General features: G+C 40.5%; 1 protein-coding gene across 1 annotated transcript in view; it reads left to right on the top strand.

Annotated features, from left to right (window-relative positions):
• LOC109878131 (MAM domain-containing glycosylphosphatidylinositol anchor protein 1-like) overlaps window positions 1-20,481 on the top strand; it is a 68,817-nt gene extending 48,336 nt beyond the window's left edge. The window contains exons 8-10 of the mRNA XM_031789216.1: window positions 12,190-12,373; window positions 19,155-19,307; window positions 20,267-20,481. Coding sequence (XP_031645076.1) covers window positions 12,190-12,373; window positions 19,155-19,307; window positions 20,267-20,481 — 552 coding nt within the window. The remainder of the gene's footprint in view (window positions 1-12,189; window positions 12,374-19,154; window positions 19,308-20,266) is intronic.
• Window positions 20,482-22,628: the final 2,147 nt, after the last annotated feature.

Below are 22,628 nucleotides of genomic sequence, written 5' to 3'. Positions count from 1 at the left end.
ACTTATCTGGAATAAATAAATTAATTAACTTGATGCGTTTTTGCATTGTGAAAGTGAATCATAAATACGGCTTTAATGTCTTGGCCCTTTTTTTTTTTTTTTTTTTTTTTTCCCCACCTTTATTTAACCAGGTAGGCAAGTTGAGAACAAGTTCTCATTTACAATTGCAACCTGGCCAAGATAAAGCAAAGCAGTTCGACACATATAACGACACAGAGTTACACATGGAGTAAAACAAACATACAGTCAATAATACAGTATAAACAAGTCTATATATGATGTGAGCAAATGAGGTGAGATAAGGGAGGTAAAGGCAAAAAAAGGCCAAGGTGGCAAAGTAAATACAATATAGCAAGTAAAACACTGGAATGGTAGATTTGCAGTGGAAGAATGTGCAAAGTAGAAATAAAAATTATGGGGTGCAAATGAGCAAAATAAATAAAATAAATACAGTAGGGAAAGAGGTAGTTGTTTGGGCTAAATTATAGGTGGGCTATGTACAGGTGCAGTAATCTATGAGCTGCTCTGACAGTTGGTGCTTAAATCTAGTGAGGGAGATAAGTGTTTCCAGTTTCAGAGATGTTTGTAGTTCGTTCCAGTCATTGGCAGCAGAGAACTGGAAGGAGAAGGCGGCCAAAGAAAGAATTGGTTTTGGGGGTGACCAGAGAGATATACCTGTTGGAGCGCGTGCTACAGGTAGGTGATGCTATGGTGACCAGCGAGCTGAGATAAGGGGGGACTTTACCTAGCAGGGTCTTGTAGATGACATGGAGCCAGTGGGTTTGGCGACAGGTATGAAGCGAGGGCCAGCCAACGAGAGCGTACAGGTCGCAATGGTGGGTAGTATATGGGGCTTTGGTGACAAAACGGATTGCAACGGCCCTGAGGTGGTCTTTCTATGCATCGGTGTAAGGCATTGAGGCAACGTTGTGTGGTGGTTGTTTGTTCACTGGGAATGGCCTGAAGTTGTCTTCCATCAATGATCCAACGTAGCCTAGTGGTCTAAAGTACTCCATGGGTAAAAACACTCTGAACATGCACATGAAATGTTGGTTTGACCACTTACTTTCTTGTTGTAAATTTGTACATTTCAGGTGTGGCAGTTGACAGGACATGTGACAGTTGACAGGACATCGCATTGTTCCCCCTTAGCAACTCTCTTTCTCATTCTTCCTGATGGCCTCCTAATTTCCCCGTTAAACAATGTAATCAGCTATTCATAGAAACCTTGGCCCACATTAAGAGAAGGAAAGACAAAGAGAGAAAGAAAAAGAGAGAGAAAGACAAAGAGAGAGAAAGAGAGAGAGAGGGGTAAATAGGGAGATGGGGAAGATAGGGAAATAAAGGGAAAGAGAGGGAGAGGGGAAGAATGTTGATGAATTATACAAGAGTGGCAGTATTCAAAGCAAAAAAGTGCACACACACAATTGGAGCCAGAAAGGGAGAGAGGGAGTTAGGGGGCTGGATTAGTCAGCTTGGCTTTGTGCAGCTGAAAGCTAAACGCCATGCTCTTTAAAAGTCATTCCTTAAGTAAGCATCTGCTGGGAGACACAGGAATTATCATCTTGCATGCTAGTTGGTAGAATAAGTTTCGTGAATGAGTTTGCACACTCCTTCTGCTGCTTGGACATGTACAGTATGCATTATTGTTGATGCCCAACTAGCACATAATGTTCTGAGAACCATATGCTTCTTAGAGCATGGTGACAGCATGGTTGTCCTATGGTTATTTTGCACACAACCTTCCCACAATCTTCTGGAAATGGTTGCGGATACCCAGACTACACGTAACGTTCTGAGATGGAAACATTTTGCGCAAACACAGTCCTACAAAGTTATGTCCTGAATGTGACCAGTTCATTTTTGGATGCAATGTTCAGACATTCACAGAAGTAGCTACAGCATAACACAATCATCAAAACCGGAAAATGTAGGCTACATTTGTCCTTGCGCTAACTGAGGAAATATTTAAGTAACACAAGCAGTCATATTTAGATAACTCTCGGCTGACAGAAACCACAATATGAATTTGCTAATAGCAATAACTATTTACAATTCATCACATCACGGGTGAGCTCACATTGCTCTAAATAATTGTGTAAAATACTTTCTAAAAACCGAAATTAATCCAATGATGGGTAGTTTGTGCGCGCCACCATATTTGTTTTTTTGCGTCAACCAAAGACAAGAAGAGGAGACAAGATTACTTTGGTCTGTTAGCAGTCTGCATGTTGAAGGGGGTGTGTCATCTACGATCATTCACTTCCCTTCATTCACTTCCGGAAGTTTACTTGAAAGATGAGTGAACCATACCTTCACCTCATTATAACATCTTTGATCTGACAGACGTTTACATGACACCCAGATTGCATTGAATAATGTCAACAAACATGGCGCCACACGTAGCTGGCAAATGCCTTAAAGTGTCTTGAAAGGTTGGCCATGGCTCACATCAACACCATCATCCCAGAAACCCTAGACCCACTCCAATTTGCATACCGCCCCAACAGATCCACAGATGATGCAATCTCCATTGCACTCCACACTGCCATTTCCCACCTGGACAAAATGAACACCTATGTTAGAATGCTATTTATTGACTACAGCTCAGCATTCGACACCATAGTGCCCTCAAACCTCATCAATAAGCTAAGGACCCTGGGACTAAACACCTCCCTTTGCAACTGGATCCTAGACTTCCTGGGGGCCGCCCCCAGGTCGGAAGGGTAGGTAACAACACATCCACCACGCTGATCCTCAACACAGGGGCCATCAGGGGTGCGTGCTTAGTCCCCTCCTGTACTCCCTGTTCACTTATGACTAAATGGCCAGGCACGACTCTAACACCATCAGTAAATAACATTTGAATTAATTAGATGAGTGTATAGTTTGAGAAACAGATGCCTTACAAGTCCTCAACTGGTAGATTCATTAAATAGCACCCTCAAAACACCGGTCTCAACGTCAACGGTGAAGAGGCGACTCCGGGATGCTGGCCTTCTAGGCAGAGTTCCTCTATCCAGTGTCTGTGTTCTTTTGCCCATCTTAATCTTTTCTTTTTATTGGCCAGTCTGAGATATGGCTTTTTCTTTGCCACTACCTAGAAGGCCAGCATCCCGGAGTAGCCTCTTCCCTGTTGACGTTGAGACTGGTGTTTTGCGGGTACTATTTAATGAATCTGCCAGTTAAGGCCTTGTGAGGCATCAGTTTCTCAAAGTAGACACACTAATGTTCTTGTCCTCTTGCTCAGTTGTGCACCGGGGCCTCCCACTCCTCTTTCTATTCTAGTTAGAGCCAGTTTGCGCTGTTCTATGAAGGGAGTAGTACACAGCGCCGTACGAGATCTTCAGTTTCTTGGTAATTTCTCGCATGGAATAGCCTTCATTTCTCAGAACAAGAATATAATGACGAGTTTCAGAAGAAAGGTCTTTGTTTCTGGCCATTTTGAGCCTGTAATCGAACCCACAAATGCTGACGCTCCAGATACTCAACTAGCCTTTCTTTAATCAGAACAACAGTTGTCAGTTGTATTAACACAATTGCAAAAGGGTTTTCTAATGATCAATTAGCCTTTTAAAATGATACACTTGGATTAGCTAACACAACGTGCCATTGGAACACAGGAGTGTGGTTGCTGATAATGGGCCTCTGTACACCTATGTAGATATTCCATTAAAAATAAGCCATTTCCAGCGACAATAGTCATTTGCAAAACTAACAATGTCTACACTGTATTTCTGATCAATTTGATATTTTTAATGGACCAAAAAAATTGCTTTTATTTCAAAAACAAGGACATTTCTATGTGACCCCAAACTTTTGAACTGTAGTGTACATACATACATAGATACTGCATGCTACAGTAGAAACAACCACACGATACACAGAAAATAAGGCACATACTTTGATTGGAACGCATACATAAAACAACAACGAAGGGAATGCAAGCGCCAGACAGAAAATGTGCAAGTCTGCTGTGGTGGTTAATTTCTTTACTATCAAATGAGGAGAGACAAACTTATCACACAAGTCAGAGTTATACTTGAACTAAATATTTAATAATTTATTAATAAAGGAGCAGGTCAATACAATGCACAAATAAAAAGTGAATCGATTGATTACTCTACGATAATGATGGCTGGTCGATGAATCACAGACTCCGAGACAAAAGTACAAAGGTATTTTATTGCCAAGATACACCCCTTTCAAATTACATGATGAACAACAGATGTATAGAATGTGTCACAGGGTTAAGATTTGTATGAAAGATACTTATAATTCACAGCAGACAGTATCTGCTGTGTCAACAGTTATCTTTCATTGTACAGACCACAGACCAAGGTCTGGCAATGGGGTCATCTCTCCCTTGTACCATATAGAACAGAAACATTAACTCATTCTCTGGAATGCGGTCTCTTTAGGTTTTTATCACCCAAAAGACAGCATAAATCTCCTGTCAGTGTTATCTCCCGCAGGCCCATCCTCCGTAGAACACTCACAGATGCGCTTTCTAACAACCCCTTATTATGTTGCATAAAACAAACATTTGATACAATAATAGCATTATAACATAATCTTGCAATTTACTGAGACACCTGAACAATTACTACATTGACTACATTGAGAACGGTTTCACATTTCACCCTACACTCAAACTGTGTGGTTTCTCATTTTTCCTCATGCACCTGTAGCAGCAATCCCTTGTGCTGACCTTTCCTGTCACCTTGTCCCTGTTCAAACCTGTTTGGAGTAAAAATAATTAGCAATCATAATGTTAGCTAGCTACTGTAAAAGGCATGTCTTAAAACCTCTAGTGACTCCCCATCCCGCATGAGGGAGCGTAATCATCGACTGACACTAAATTAGCATAACGCAACGGACATAAATATTCCTATTCATGACAATCACAAGTTAAATATATTGAGACACAGCTTACCCTTTTGTTAATCACCCTGTCATCTCAGATTTTCAAAATATGCTTTACAGCCAAAGCAAGACAAGCATTTGTGTAAGTTTATCGATAGCCTAGCATAGCATTTTGTCCAGCTAGCAGCAGGTAACTTGGTCACGGAAATCAATAAAGCAATCAAATTAAATCATTTACCTTTGATGAGCTTCGGATGTTTTCACTCACGAGACTCCCAGTTAGATAGCCAATGTTCCTTTTTTCCCAAAATATAATTTTTGTAGGCGAAATAGCTCCGTTTGTTCTTCACGTTTGGCTGAGAAATCGCCCGGAAATTGCAGTCACGAAAACGCCAAAGAATATTCCAAATTAGCTCCATAATATCAATAGAAACATGGCAAATGTCGTTTATAATCAATCCTCAGGGTGTTTTTCACATATCTATTCGATAATATATCAACCGGGACTGGCGCCATCTTAGTAGGATAGAGAGAAACAATGGCCGCATTTGTCCTTTACGCACCAAACACTCTGAGAGACTTCAGCTGACCACTGACGCAATATTGACGTTCAGGCTCATTTTTCTAAATAAAAGCCTGAAACTATGTATTGTGACACTAGACACATTAGGGAAGCCATAGAAAAAGGAATCTGGTTGATATCTCATTCACTGCTCAATAGGGACGCATAGGAATGCAGAGCTTTCTAAATACGAGTCCCTTCCTGATTGGATTTTTCTCAGGCTTTCGCCTGCAACATCAGTTCTGTTATACTCACAGACAATATTTTTACAGTTTTGGAAACTTTAGAGTGTTTTCTATCCTAAGCTGTCAATTATATGCACATTCTAGCATCTTGTCCTTTCCAAAAATGAAAATACTGCCCCCTAGTCACAAAAGGGTTTACACGTTACAGCTTTGAGTAAACATCATTGTCTGGTCTGATAGGCAACTTGGCTATACTTACCTTCATAGTTAAAAAGGTAACTGGATATACAGTTTGAATCCTTTTTCTAACTTGGAGGTCGGTGCATTGCTACTTGCATTGGCCAGACAATGTATATCCGTCACTGTTGTCTTTGGCAGCTCTTGCAAGTGCCTTGTGTAAAACAGTGCCATGGTTGCTAAGGGAATGGAGCTTTGGCTAATTGCTAGCCACTGTTACAAAGAACAATGCTCTTGCAACCTCTTTGCAATAAGGAATTGAGACCAAAAGCTCAAGATAAGTTTTAAGTGTTTATTACCAAGAATACAGTCAGCTGAGCTTTTCTGCTAAGGTCCACAAAATATCCCCATTATTATTATCTAAATATCCCCATTATGCTTTTCCTCACAAGAGATGTCCCATTTGAACTCAGTCAGTGACTTTCATCACCTGCTTTACCGTTAGTTTGTGATATATTCTATACCTTTGTGAGATATTCTATACCTTTTTCCCAGTCCTCTGCTAACGTTTTCTTGACCAGCTTATCTATTGCCTCCTTATGATGTGCCACAGTAGGGGCTGGTGGGTAATAATTACCATTACTCAGATCTGGATAACATCTCTCATCCCACACTATACCCATACCCCACCCCCCTGTGAAAACCCTCTGTGACATAGATTTTAGGGCCTAAAGATTGTTTTTCCGCAATCCCTCTATAAATTCCCGTTTCCGTGTCTTGGTCCCAGTTCTCTGGCTGGTATGTCTTTGATATGGAGGAGAGAGCAGTGGGGTTGAGAGAGTGTCCAGTTCTACATATCTCTGGGTCGCATGCTTCCTGATCGTCCCCTGCAACAGATGGGCTGCCACTCATATCACCATACCCTTATGGTTAGTTACACTTACAGCTTCAGCAACTTTTGATGTTACCCTCTCCCAGTGAACCCGAGTATCTTCGTATCGAGCTATCCACTCTATATAAAGTGTTATTTGATTTTCTCCCCTTGGAGTGGTAGGGATTATAGCAGCCGCCACAAACACTACCCCAACTAAAAATGTCCCTATGCCCCATATTATTGCCATTTTACATTGTGATCTACACTCCTTTTCCATCCTCACCTCCTCTATCAAAACCTGCTCTTCTAGCCTCTCCCAAGTCAGTAGGTGTTGGTGCAGCTCTCACCTGGGACACGTGGATCCAGGCCTTCCTCCCGACACCTTCACTACTGTGTCAGTCACTAGTAGGACAGTGTGGGGTCCGGTCCACCTGGGCTGAAAGGTACCCGTTTCCACCCCCACCATCAAAGCATTTAATGGTGCAGCCATTAATGAGAATGACGGTATAAGTATGCGGACATAACCGAATAGTACCAGTGTTTTCTTAACCCCTCTAATTGTTGTTGGAATTGGCAGTCGCTGGATTGTGTATTTTCGGACAACCGTCAGAGTTTTCTTGCACTGAGAGATAGTGTCCCCCAGGTATGTTACCTCTGGGAGCGCAATTTGTGCCTTTTCACAGGACACCTTCAGACCAACTTTTCTTAGGTGTCTCAGGAGGATGTCAAGAATCTCTTCATGGGCTGTCTGAGAATCTGAACATAATAACAAATCATCCAAATATTGAATCATTGTGGAACCTACCGTGAACTGTCAGTTCTCCAGAGCTTTCTTAACGGCACTGTGAAACAGGGCAGGTGCAGAAGCATGCCCCATTGGCAACCGGCGAAAACAATACTGCTTGTTATTGCATACGAACGCAAAATAATGTTGTGAGTTCTCGTGAATTGGCACAGCCCAACAAATGTTCTTAAAATCAATTACTGAGAAAATATTAGCAGACGGTGGGATGGAAAACAATGGTGGAAGGGTCAGCTACTGTGGGTGCTACTTTTTTAGCTCTATTGTTCACACCACTGTCAACTGTTAGCCTTTAACCTTCGCTACAGGAAATGTAGGACCGTTACAGCAGCTTGACTGTTTCATGAAAATGCCTCTCTCCACAAATACTACCACATCCTCTCCTATAGCTATTGCAGCATCTCTCCTGATGGGGTATTGTTTCTGTGGGGGAGAAGGCTCTGGTTCAGTCTTTCAAAAACCTGCAATCCAATCTATCTTTTGCCCAATAGTCATATGTATCCCATTTTGAGTCAAGTTTTGCTAATTCTACCTGTCGCACTTGTGATAGGTACTCCACCTTCCCTTGTGTAAACACCCATGCTCCAGGGAACATAGCCACAATGTCTAAACCCAATATAGCTTTGTTGACTGGAGCTACTCTTAATTTTGCTGACACTGTTACACAACCAAAGTCAATTGGCAACAGAATAGTGACACATGCTGTTTGTTGCACTCCTGAAATCCCATGATAGGGTGCTTCAGCCTCAAATTCAAAACGTTCTGTGATAGAATTTAATTGTGATAGGCCGTGTCTAACAACAGGGCCTTTTTCTGCCCTGTTGTTAGATTGGCAAATTGCTCTACCAGCTCATCTTATGGCTATTGGGGCAGATGGGCTCAGCCTTTGATCTTCCCCCTAGTGATGTCTTGTGTCCATTTACAGTTGAAGTTGGAGGTTTACATACACCTTAGCCAAACACATTTAAACTCAGTTTTTCACAATTCCTGACATTTAATCCAAGTAAAAATTCCCTGTCTTAGGTCAGTTAGGATCACCACTTTATTTTAAGAGTGTGAAATGTCAGAATAATTGTAGAGATAATTATTTATTTCAGCTTTTATTTCTTTCATCACATTTCAAGTGGGTCAGAAGTTTACATACACTCAATTAATATTTGATAGCATTGCATTTAAATAGTTTGATTTGGGTCGAACATTTTGGGTTGCCTTCCACAAGCTTCCCACAATGAGTTGGATGAATTTTGACACATTCCTCCTGACAGAGCTGGTGTAACTGAGTCAGGTTTGTAGGCCTCCTTGCTCGCACACACTTTTTCAGTTCTGCCAACAAATGTTCTAAAAGATTGAGGTCAGGGCTTTGTGATGGCCACTCCAATACCTTGACTTTGTTGTCTTTAAGCCATTTTGCCACAACTTTGGAAGTATGCTTGAGGTCATTGTCCATTTGGAAGACCCATTTTCGACCAAGCTTTAACTTCCTGACTGATGTCTTGAGATGTTGCTTCAATATATTCACCAAATGTTCCCCCTCATGATGCCATCTATTTTGTGAAGTGCACCAGTCCCTCCTGCAGCAAAGCACCCCTACAACATGATGCCGCCACCCCTGTGCTTCAAGTTTGGGATGGTGTTCTTCGGCTTGCAAGCCTCCCCCTTTTTCCTCCAAACATAACGATGGTCATGATGGCCAAACAGTTCTATTTTTGTTTCATTTCAGCAGTGGCTTCTTCATTGCTGAGCGGCCTTTCAGGTTGTCGATATAGGACTCGTTTTTACTGTGGATACAGATACTTTTGTATACTTTTGTACCCGTTTACTCCAACATTTTCACAAGGTCCTTTGCTGTTGTTCTGGTATTGATTTGCACTTTTCGCACCAAAGTACTTTCATCTCTAGGAGTCTTCTTCCTGAGCGGAATGATGGCTGCGTGGTTCCATGGTGTTTATACTTGCGTACTATTGTTTGTAGAGATGAACGTGGTACCTTCAGGCATTTGGAAATTGCTCCCAAGGATGAACCAGACTTGTGGAGGTCTCCAATTTTTTTCTGAGGTCTAGGCTGATTTTTTTCTTCTTCCATGATGTCAAGCAAAGAGGCACTGAGTTTGAAGGTAGGCCTTGAAATACATCCACAGGAACACCTCCAATTGACTCAAATTATGTCAATTAGCCCTTCAGAATATTCTAAAGCCATGACATAGTTTTCTGTAATTTTCCAAGCTGTTTAAAGGCACAGTCAACTTGGTGTATGTAAACTTCTGACCCACTGGAATTGTGATACAGTGAATTATAAGTGAAATAATCTGTCTGTAAACAATTGTTAGAAAAATTACTTGTGTCATGCACAAAATAGATCTCCAAACCGACTTGCCAAAACTATAGTTTGTTAACATGACATTTGTGGAGTGGTTGAAAAACGAGTTTTAATGACTTCAACCTGAGTGTATTTAAACTTCTGACTTCAACTGAAGGACCCTCTCTTATCCAGTGTGTCGTACTCCCACACTTAAAACAACCAATTTCTCCACCCCTGGCAGGCTTACCAGATTTATAGTTTTTTTCCCCCGCTTCCTGCTAGGCGGACAATTTGCCTTGTCCGCCACTACTCTGACTCATTTCCACCACTTGTTCTAGCCCTGATTCTGCCCACACCACTGCTGTAATTATATGTCCATGCACTAAGGGCATCTACCACTCCCAATACAGCAGATTTGACAGGAGACCTGCCAGGAGTTGCGATTTCCCTACTTCAGTACTTATTTTCCACCATCATTTGCAAATAAATTCATTAATAATCCTACAATGTGATTTTCAGGAAAAAAAATTCTCATTTTGTTGAAGTGTACCTATGATGAAAATTACAGGCCTCTATCATCTTTTTAAGTGGGAGAACTTGCACAATTGGTGGCTGACTAAATACTTTTTGCCCCACTGTATAAGGTCCCACAATTGACTGTGCATGTCAGAGCAACAATCAAGCCATGAGTTTGAAGGAATTGTCTGTAGAGTGCCGAGACAGGATTGTGTTGAGGCACGGATCTGTGAAAGGGTACCAAACAGTTCTGCAGCATTGAAGGTCCCCAAGGACACAATGTCGCCATCATTCTTCAAAAGTTTGGAACCACCAGGACTCTTCCTCGAGCCAGGCCAAACTAGGTAATCGGGGGAGAAGGGCCTTGGTCAGTGAGGTGAAAAAGACCCGATGTTCACTCTGACAGAGCTCCAGAGTTCCTCTGTGTAGATGGGAGAACCATCCAGAAATACATCCAGAAACACTCTGACGTTTCTAAAACTGTTTCAATGATGTCTGTGAGTATAACAGAACTCATATGGCAGGTGAAAACCTGAGAAAAATCCAACCAGGAAGTGGGAAATCTGAGGTTTGTAGTTTTTCAACTCTTGGCCTACTGAATATTCAGTGTCTATGGGGTCAAATCGCACTTCCTGAGGCTTCTACTAGATGTCAACAGTCTTTAGAACATTGTTTGAGGCTTCTACTGTAAAGGAGGGGCTCATAAGGGCTCTTTGAGTCAGAGCTCGTGACTCGCGGTCATCTGAGAGGTAGCTCTTGTTCCATTGCTTTTCTACAGACAAAGGAAATCTCCGGTTGGGAATTTATTGAAAATGTATGTTAAAAACATCCTAAAGATTGATTCTATACATCGTGTGACATGTTTCTACGGACTGTAACGGAGCTTTTGGACTTTGTCTGGACCTAGTGCTCGTGCCTCATGAAGATGGATTACTGGGCTGAACGCGCTAACAACAAGGAGGAATTTGGACATAAATTATGAACTTTATCAAACAAATCAAACATTTATTGTGGAACTGGGATTCCTGGGAGTGCCTTCTGATAAAGATCATCAATGGTAAGTGAATATTTATATTGCTATTTCTGACTTCTGTTGACTCCAACATGGCGGATATCTCTTTGGCTTGATTTGTCGTCTGAGCGCCGTACTCAGATTATTGCATGGTGTGCTTTTTCCGCAAAGTTTTTTTGAAATCTGACACAGCGGTTGCATTAAGGAGAAGTCTCTTTAATTCTGTGAATAACACTTGTATCTTTTATCAATGTTAATTATGAGTATTTCTGTAAATTCATGTGGCTCTCTGCAAAATCACCGGACGTTTTGGAAGCAAAACATTACTGAACGTATCGCGCCAATGTAAACTGAGATTGTTCAATATAAATATGCACTTTATCAAACAAAACATACATGTATTGTGTAACATAATGTCCTATGAGTGTCATCAAAGTTTAGTGGTACATTTGATCTCTATTTCTGCTTTTTGTGACATCCTAAAAAATGTCCTACATAATCATATGTTGTGCTTTCGCTGTAAAGCCTTTTTGAAATCGGACACAATTTGCAGATTAAAAATAATTGTATCTTTCATTTGGTGTTTTGCACTTGTTAATGTGTAAAAGTTACATATTTCAAAAAAATCATTTTGAATTTCCCGCGCTGCCTTTGCAGCGGAATGTTGTTGGGGCACCCCTAGCCATAAGAAGTTATCATGCACTTTGTTATGTGAATGTGTTTTTTCATTCCATTCCACTCATTTAAATGTTACTGGGAGGTAGGTTTCAAACGGATTTACTATATATATCAGTTAGGCAAGTTAAACCCACCATTATCTGTTTGTATCCCATTTCTCACCATCTCCCTCTCTCCCTCTCTTTCTATCCCACTCTCTGTTTACTCCTGATGAAGCAGAATGAAAAGATGAATCAGATGAACCTGTTCTCCAAGCAGATCGACAAGGAGCCGGTGAAGGGAGGCCTCATGTCCTACATCCTGACTGACCTGAAGATCCTCCTCTCCTATGAAATCAGCCTGGCCCCCATCACCACCTACAGCACAGGAGACTATGTCAGTCGCACCATCAAGTACTCAGAGCGTGAGTAGGGCACGGTGACTGGCTTGCACCTGGAGCCAAAATGGACACTCTTTAGTTAGTGTCGAATGACAATAATAATAATAACTAATCCGTAGCTGGCCAAGCAGGGTTGGGTTCAATTGCATTTTAATTACAGTCAATTCAGAAAGTTAACCAAATTCAAATCAAATCAAATCAAATCAAATGTATTTATATAGCCCTTCGTACATCAGCTGATATCTCAAAGTGCTGTACAGAAACCCAGCCTAAAACCCCAAACAGCAAGCAATGCAGGTGTAGAAGCACGGTGGCTAGGAAAAACTCCCTAGAAAGGCCAATACCTAGGAAGAAACCTAGAGAGGAACCAGGCTATGTGGGGTGGCCAGTCCTCTTCTGGCTGTGCCGGGTGGAGATTATAACAGAACATGGTCAAGATGTTCAATGTTCATAAATGACCAGCATGGTCGAATAATAATAAGGCAGAACAGTTGAAACTAGAGCAGCAGCACAGTCAGGTGGAAGTTGAAACTGGAGCAGCAGCATGGCCAGGTAGACTGGGGACAGCAAGGAGTCATCATGTCAGGTAGTCCTGGGGCATGGTCCTAGGGCTCAGGTCAGTTGAAACTGGAACAGCAGCATGGCCAGGTGGACTGGGGACAGCAAGGAGTCATCATGTCAGGTAGTCCTGGGGCATGGTCCTAGGGCTCAGGTCCTCCGAGAGAGAGAAAGAAAGAGAGAAGGAGAGAATTAGAGAACGCACACTTAGATTCACACAGGACACCGAATAGGACAGGAGAAGTACTCCAGATATAACAAACTGACCCCAGCCCCCCGACACATAAACTACTGCAGCATAAATTCCAATTCCAAATATTCCTATTTGAAAAGCATTTAATTTGAATTTCATTATACTTCCTGAATAGACTGGAATTGAAATGGAATTGACCCCAACCCTGTGGCCAAGTAGGCCCTTTTTGTTATGTTAATTTAAGCAATTATTTAAATACATTTTAAAATGTGTGCTACTACCAGGGTTAGATAGATTACTTTCTACATGTAATCTCTTACAGTTACAAGTTACCTGTCCAAAATTGTAATCAGTAACGTAACTTTTGGATTACCCAAACTCAGTAACGTAATCTGATTACATTCAGTTACCTTTAGATGACTTTCCCCTTAAGAGGCATTTGAAGAAGACAAAAATGAATGTTATCAATTGAACCACATCTATTGCAGTTGAAATCAACATTAAAGTTTACATAGCTGGCCATATATGGATGTTACATTTTTTTTGGCTTGGTTATGTAGGCTTCTTCTAACCCATTGCTTTCTACTACATGTAATAATACAATTAAATTATATCTTTACATTGAAAACCAAACTCTATCAGAATTACAGTCATTCCAATTAATGTTAAACCCCTTGATCTTCAAGAATAGGACTTGGAAATATGGAAGTATAGATTATGCCAAAAATCTCACATTTGGACTCATCAAACCAAAGGACAGATTTCCACTGGCGTAATCTCCATTGCTTGTGTTTATTGGCCCAAGCAAGTCTCTTTTTATTATTATTGGAGTCCTTTGGTAGTGGTTTCTTTGCAACAATTCAACCATGAAGGCCTGATTCACGCATCTCCTCTGAACAGTTAATGTTGAGATGTGTCTGTTGCTTGAACTCTGTACAGAATTTATTTGGACTGCAATTTCTGAGGCTGGTAACTGTAATGAATTTATCCTCTGCAGCAGAGGTAACTCTGGGACTTCCTTTCCTGTGGCAGTCATCATGAGAGCCAGTGTCATCATAGCGCTTGATGGTTTTTGCAACTGCACTTGAAGAAACTTTCAAAGTTCTTGACATTTTCCGGATTGATTGACCTTCATGTCTTAAAGTAATGATGGACTGTTGTTTATCTTTGCTTATTTGAGCTGTTTTTTTTTACCATAATATGGACTTGGTCTTTTACCAAATAGTGCTACCTTCTGTACAAGTGATTGGCTAAAACACTTTAAGAAGGAAAGTATTTCCACTAACTTTTAACAAGGCACACATGTCAATTGAAATGCATTCCAATTGACTACCTCATGAAGCTGGTTGAGAGAATGCCAAGAGTGTGCAAAGCTGTCATCAAGCCAAAGGGTGGCTACTTTGAAGAATCTCAAATATAAACACTTTTTTCATTACTACACGATTCCATTTGTGTTATTTCATAGTTTTGATGTCTTCACTATTATTCTACAATGTAGAAGGTGTGTCCTTCAAAGGTGTGTCCAAACCTTGGACTGGTACTGTATATATAATTTAGTCCAAAAATTGATTTTGCAACTACAGATTTGCCCTTTAAATATATAAAAAGTGTGCAAGTTTGAGCATGTGTGGATTTTTTTTATCAGCATGAATTAGATTGAGCAATAAAGCACCAATTTTATTCCATAGGCTTGGATCCGCACTATGCAGCTGTTGCAAGAGTGCATTTTTCCCTGGCTGTCCACTGGTTTCAAAAACAATGACTGATAGTCAGGTTAAACTTTTTTAATTCAACCATTATTGGGTTGAAATACACATTTAGATTTGTGAACAGCCATCCACAACAACCACAATCTGTAAGGTGCAAATAGCTAAATGTATTTCACAATAATGCGCTATGTAGATATCAATAATAAGTGATATCTGTATCGCTGTAGACTACATCACAGCTGTCATCCAAGTGTTTTTTCAAACTGGATAATCTTTGGATTACAACAGCAGTCACACCATTGGAAAACATAGCTTTTTCAAAAGTATCTGTATTTTGATTACAATATTTTTGCTGGTAATTAGAGTTACAATTTTTTTGTAATCCCTTATTTGTAATCCGTAACTCCTCAACCCCGGCTACTACAAAGTTTTATGAAAGTATATTGTGGTAATCAATGTGTATTTCCTCTTTTACAGCCTACAATTACCCAAGACCTTCAGGTAAGAGTGCCCTAAAACAGAATTAGCAAGTGCATGAACTTTGCCGAGTGGAACGTAAATTGTAATAGATTATGTTTTGATTATAACACCATCGTGAAAGGTGAACAGAGAGATACAGGCTTCTTCCCAATTGGAACCCAATTAGTGCACTAGGGCTGACTTTGTGTGGCGGGCATAATTAGTGTTTGTCTGAGTGATTGGGTTGGTTGTTGTGTGTGTACTGTAGTGTCTTGACTTTACTTTCATTAATCTGATGACTGTTATTTATTTAATCTACTAACTATGTTTAATTGTTACCTGATTAAATGAATAATGTAACAATTAACTCATTAGGAATTTGGGGCACCACAAAAGAGTTACCATCTCCCAAATTAAACTCTATAAGGTATATATTACATCGATAAACAGTAATCCTATTAATCATTACCTCTTATCATATCATCATTCTAAACAGATGTTACCTCATGCATCTGCAAAAACCCCAGCTCTACTCATAATTCAGTACGACACATATTGGTTTAATTATTTATTTACTAGCTAACTAATTAATAACAGGATAACGTACACAATTAATAGATGAGGCAAAGGTCCCTAGCGGACTGACACAATATGGCATTTTACCCAATGAGAGAGAAAGAGAGAGAGAGAGAGAGAGAGAGACGATTTGTCTATACATTCTATAACTTTTCTCCCATTAATCACATACTTTGCACATGAACCGCAGCCCGTTTGGAATAATAAATCATGAATTTATTTACGTATGGTTGGCTTTGTCCATCGTGTAGTCCTGAATAGTTCACAGACTTCACTCTTCCTTTGGCTCCTGAAGCTGCTCATTTGAAGATAAGCCAGTGAGTGTAGCATACAGTGATTTGAGACTCGTAGCAGGATGGGATGGTTTGAAGAGTTTGAGATATTTGACTCAGGACAGATAATCAGCTGTACCAGTGATTGTCTGAGAGGGGAGTTTGTCGCCTCTTCCTCCTCCTGTTGATTATTCAGGGTTCAGGATTCAGACCACTATTGACATGAGCTGCAGCTCTTCGTCTCTGGTCTAAAGGATGGTGAGTTTATTTCTTCACCTCGTTTTGAGGATAAAGTTTCAACCATTTCAAACATGTAGCTCTTGCTTCACGTTTCCTGGTCTAAAGGTTGATCCTTTATGCACTCCTGGTCAAAGTGGGCTTTCCGTCGAGCTGACAAGCTGACAAGCTCACTGACCTCACTTCGGGCATGGTTACTTACTTGTACAAAGTATTATCAAAAACAATTATCTTATTAGAAAACTTCAATCACATTCCAATCTTAACAAATATACTTTCATAATTGTTCTTATTATAAGCAAAACATGCTGGATGAAAACTTGACAGATAAAGAGGATATACAGTTAAAGTTGGAAGTTTACATACACCTTAGCCAAATACATTTAAACTCAGTTTTTCACAATTCCTGACATTTAATCCAGGTAAAAATTCCCCGTTTTAGTTCAGTTAGGATCACAACTTTCTTTTAAGAATGTGAAATGTAAGAATAATAGTAGAGAGAATGATTTATTTGAGCTTTTATTACTTTCATCACATTCCCAGTGGGTCAGAAGTTTACATGCACTCAATTAGTATTTGATAGCATTGCCTTTAAATTGTTAACCTTGGGTCAAATGTTTCAGGTAGCCTTCCACAAGCTTCCCACATTAAGTTGGGTGAATTTTGGCCCATTCCTCCTGATAGAGCTGGTGTAACTGAGTCAGGTTTGTAGGCCTCCTTGCTCGCACACACTTTTTCAGTTCCGCCGACACATTTTCGATGGGATTGAGGTCAGGGCTTTGTGATGGCCACTCCAATACCTTGACTTTGTTGTCTTTAAGCCATTTTGCCACAACTTTGGAAGTATGGTTAAGGTCATTGTCCATTTGGGAGACCCATTTGCGACCAAGCTTTAACTGATGTCTTGAGATGTTGCTTCAATATATCCACATCATTTTCCTTTCCTCATCATGCCATCTATTTTGTGAAGTGCACCAGTCCCAACTGCAGCAAAGCACCCCCACAACATGATGCTGCCACCCTGTGCGTCACGGTTGGGATGGGGATCTTCAGCTTGCAAGCTTCCCCCTTTTTCCTCCAAACATAATGATTGTCATTATGGCAAAACAGTTATATTTTTGTTTCATCAGACCAGAGGACATTTCTCCAAAAAGTACATTCTTTGGCACCATGTGCAGCTGCAAATCATAGTCTGGCTTTTTTTATGTCGGTTTTGGAGTAGTGGCTTCTTCCTTGCTGAGCGGCCTTTCAGGTTATAGGACTCATTTTACTGTGGATATGGATAATTTTGTACCTGTTTCCTCCAGCATCTTCACAATGTCCTTTGCTGTTGTTCTGGGATTGATTTGCACTTTTCGCACCAAAGTACGTTCATCTCTAGGAGACAGAATGCTTTTCCTTCCTGAGCGGTATGACGGCTGCGTGGTCCCATGGTGTTTATACTTGTGTGCTATTGTTTGTGGTACCTTCAGGCATTTGGAAATTGTCCGCAAGGATGAACCAGACTTGTGGTGGTCTACAATTTTTTTCTGATGTCTTGGCTGATTTCTTTTGATTTTCCATGATGTTGAGCAAAGAATTTGAAGGTAGGCCTTGAAATACATCCACAGGTACACCTCCAATTGATTCAAATTATGTCAATTAGCCTATCAGAAGCTTCTAAAGCCATGACATCCTTTTCTGGATTTTTCCAAGCTGTTTAAAGGCACAGTCAACTTTGTGTATGTACTTCTATTTACTTCTGACTTCTGACCCACTGGAATTGTGATACCGTGAATTATAAGTGAAATAATCTGTCTGTAAACAATTGTTGGAAAAATGACTTGTGTCATGCACAAAGTAGATGTCCTAGCCGACTTGCCAAAACTATAGTTTGTTGACAATACATTTTTGGAGTGGTTGAAAAACGAGTTTTAATGACTCCAACCTAAGTGTATGTAAACTTCCAACTTCAACTGTACTTTTCAAGTTACAGCATTTCATAAATACAGTTTTTAAGGACATCACAAATTGAAAAACAACATTACATTCATATTGTTATGTTAGAAATATTATTACATTATTCACTTTTTGAATGTTAGAGTTTGGGTGGGAACAGACATTCCTTTGGTTGATACAAAAGTTGAAGAGAGAGTCCTCTCCTGCTTAATTTACAACCAAGTGTGAGCTTTCAACCCAGCAGTTCCCTCCTCCCCCCTTTGCGGGTGGTAGAGGGTCTGATTACTGTCAGCCGTTGCCAAGCTGATTTGACCCATTGTGATCCTCACAGACAGTCATGACAGTAGTTTTCCACAACACAATGGATTAATGTAATGGGTTGAAATTGATATGATAGTTGTTGTTAGTAGCAACTGTGTGGATGGTTGGAGGATTGTTTTTCATTAGTTTGTGTGATTGAGTTGAATCAGACAACGAATTATTGCTGAAATGCTAAATGCTGATTGAAGGGGGGTTGCCCATGTGATTAACTGGTCATTTTAAATTTTCAAACTGTCTCTCCTAAGTTGTTTTTCTGTTAGTCTCTCCTGCTATGGCTTTCCTTACTATATCTCTCATTTTTTTTCTTTCATACTGTCTTGATAATGTGTCCCTCTTTTTTTCTCACTTCTTCTCTCGCTTCTTCTCTCTGTGATCCCTCACTCTTCCTCTCTCTGTGATCCCTCACTCTTTCCGCTTTTGTCTCTTCCTCTCTCTGTGATCCCTCACTCTTCCCTCTTTTTCGTCTCTCAATGTTATTGCTCATTATCTCTGAATCAGTCTTTCTATAACACCTTCTTTCTTCACATTTCTCTTTCTGACAGACAATGTTTGTGGCTTTGAGGACAAGCACATCTGCGGTTTCTCCCAGGACCGGGGCGACAATTTTGATTGGACAAGACAGAACCACCTGACACAGAACCCCAAGCGTTCATCCAATACCGGCCCAGAGATGGACAGGAGTGGCACCAAAGAAGGTAGGTTACACTCTTAGATGTAAAGGAGCCTGGAATAACTTTTTGAGGTTCTAAAAATTGCCACAAAGGGGGATCCTTCCCAGGTCACAAAGGTTTCTCGAGAAACTCCTCTTAACAGGTTCTTCGAGGAACTCTTGTGACATGATGCATAGCTTTTCTCAAAATACGCATATACTGAGCTGCCTGTGTAAATGTTCAGACAGGAAACCTTTTTGTGATGGAAGGAGTAAAAAACAATTACATTTTTAATAATATATTGTAGCAGTAGTATATCAGAAGACATGAGGCATGGCCTAATGTCATTCCTGTTCATCATATAGTTTGTACACTACAAATACAAAATGTCCTTGAATGTTTATCCATATTACACATGCTAATATAATATTAGCATTGCTGATTACATAGAGCCCCATGACAGTCATCCAAAAGTAATAAAGTGTTAGTTACTCCAACATTGGGATTTGCATAGGCTCCTGAGGAACTGACACAAGTCTTTAAGCCTCATTGAAGCTACAAAACTGTTAGTGTTCAACCTTAATGTAAAGCCTCGGAGGGGATTTTGTTGTGGGGAATCTTCAGAATGGATAATGATAAGCAACCTTTATTCTCATTTTCAAGTGTGGAGCTAAAGCATTTCTGATCTAGGATCAGGTCCCACCTTTTATTGTTTATGGCTTAAAAGGCAATATTGATCAGCACTCCTACTATTAGACACTTTGGTATATGGGCCCAGGTCTTTTGAGCAGTAATGATCCAAAAAGGACCTAAAACCTACTCAACATATTTTTGAAACTTTTGACACAGGGCCGATGAGAATATACCAACATAGGTACACATTATTTCATAGCACTTACAACTGTCATACCTATTTGTGGCATGCAGAATTCACAATGATTTACAGATAAACCGACATATTAAAGGGGACCAAATCCTCTCTCTCCCCTCTATCACCCATCTAGGTTGCTACATGTACATTGAGGCCTCTAGTCCCCGGGTACCGGGGGACACTGCTCGTCTCTTGTCCCCCCTCTACAACGTGACTGCTGCCAGGGGCCCCAAGGGCTCTGGTCATCTCCCTTACTGCATCTCTTTCTTCTACCACATGAAGGGCAAGCAGACCGGTGAGTACATAAGCCACACCGGTTCAGAAGTACAAGTTAGTAGCCTTGTCTAAGCTAGAATGTTTCTGTAACGTGAGGCAGCTTGATGTACAAGTACACCCCCTGGACAGGACACATGTTTCGCAGGGCCTTAAAACATTTTAGGGCTAGGCGTCCCGCAAGCGGTGATACTGGAGTGCGCGCAATTCAATAAATAATCATACAAATTATGGATATTAAACATTTAAGTACATGTAAGTGTCTTATATCGGTTGAAAGCTTAAATTCTTGTTAATCTAACTGCACTGTCTGATTTACAGTAGCTATTACAGCGAAAGCATGCCATGCGATTGAGGACTGTGCCCCACATCAAAATATTTTTCCACCGGCACAGGTTTCATAAATTCACAAATAGCGATTAAATAATCACTTTTTAAAAATGTTCCTTTGATTTTTAATCCAAAGGCTCCCAGCTATAACATTGTAGTGTCATTTTGTTAAATAAAATCCCTCTTTATATCCCAAAAAGTCTGTTTATTTGGCGCCATCGATTTGAGTAATCCACTTGTTCAACAGACAGAGAAAGGAATACGAAAATTTACCCCTAAACTTTTATTTCAACAAGTCAAAATATGTTTCTCTTTACTCCTCAGATACCCTAAAATGTAAACTATAATATTTCTTCTGGAAAGAAGTATGTTCAATAGGAAACCAATTTTAGCAGGTGTGTTCTGTCTTCATGGCACGCAAACACGAATTTCCAAGACTGTGTTCCTGTACTAAAACTGATATATCTTATTCGTTTTTGAAATTACAAGCCTGAAACTAGGAACATAGACTGCTGACACCCTGTGGTAGCCATAGGAATTGCATCCAGGGAGCTAATTTGCAGTATGGCCTTATACTTTCCATTGTAAAAGCATGGTCTCTAACGTAGGCTAATGTGATTAGCATGAGTTTTTAAGTAACAAGAACATTTCTCAGGACATATCTGATATGGGCAGAAAGTTCTTGTTAATCTAAATTCTTGTTAATCTAATGGCACTGTCCAATTTACAGTAGCTATTACAGTGAAATAACACCATGCTATTGTTTGAGGAGAGTGCGCAATTATGAACTTGAAAAAAAATGAATAACCCAATGAAGTACTTTTGGGCAGTCTTGATACACCCTTTTGAACAGACAAGCAATGGTTCATTGGATCGGTCTAAAACTGTGCACATACACTGCTGCCATCTAGTGGCCAAAATCTAAACTGCACCTGAGCTGGAATAATACATTATGGCCTTCTCTTGCATTTCAAACAAAATTGTACAAAATTGTTTTCAATGCATTTTTTTTGTATTATCTTTTACCAGATCTAATGTGTTATGTTCTCCTACATTAATTTCACATTTCCACAAACTTCAAAGTGTTTCCTTTCAAATGGTGTCAAGAATATGCATATCCTTGCTTCAGGTCCTGACCTACCGGCAGTTAGATTTGGATACATGTATGTAATTTTTGGTGAAAATTGAAAAAAATATTTAAAACCTTTTTTTAAGTGCAGGGTCTCGTGCCTGTGGGGACCTGGACCAATTTAACCCCTGAGTGTACATAGACATGCACACACACATATACATGCATGGACGCACACACACACACACACACACACACACACACACACACACACACACACACACACACACACGTACGCAAACAGCCAGACATACACCATACACATACGCACGCAGCACAAACACACACATACACAGACAAATGTTCAAATGTACGTGCACACACATGCACACACACACACAGGGCAGACTGGCATAGCCCTTGCTGCTGCCGTGAGACAGTCTCCCTAGCCAAGACAAAGTGGGCATGCTTACTTTATCTTTGTCTTACTTGGACTGGACAGGAGACGACAATAGGCACATAAGGACATAGATAGATGGGGCAATAAGGACATAGGGTGTATTTCACATCTGTCTGTCAGGTGTGTGTCCCTGCATGCATGTGTATGTACTCCTCAAAAGCAGGTAGTGGTGGTAAGAGAAGGGGGCAGAGGGGTTGTCGCTGGGTGATTTACGAGAGGGGGCATGATGCAATCAGTCACTGGGGAGGTGGTTCATCATAGCGCATGCTATCGGACGGGTTTATCGAGTGCATAGATCTTGTGGCACACTTCATCCATGTCAACAACCTGCACCTGCTGATTTATGAGTGTGGAGGATCTGAG

The sequence above is a fragment of the Oncorhynchus kisutch genome, linkage group LG14, assembly GCF_002021735.2.
Source record: "Oncorhynchus kisutch isolate 150728-3 linkage group LG14, Okis_V2, whole genome shotgun sequence".
NCBI lineage: Eukaryota > Metazoa > Chordata > Actinopteri > Salmoniformes > Salmonidae > Oncorhynchus > Oncorhynchus kisutch.
Note: the sequence above shows the minus strand (reverse complement) of the source record. Positions and strands in the feature narration are given on the sequence as shown.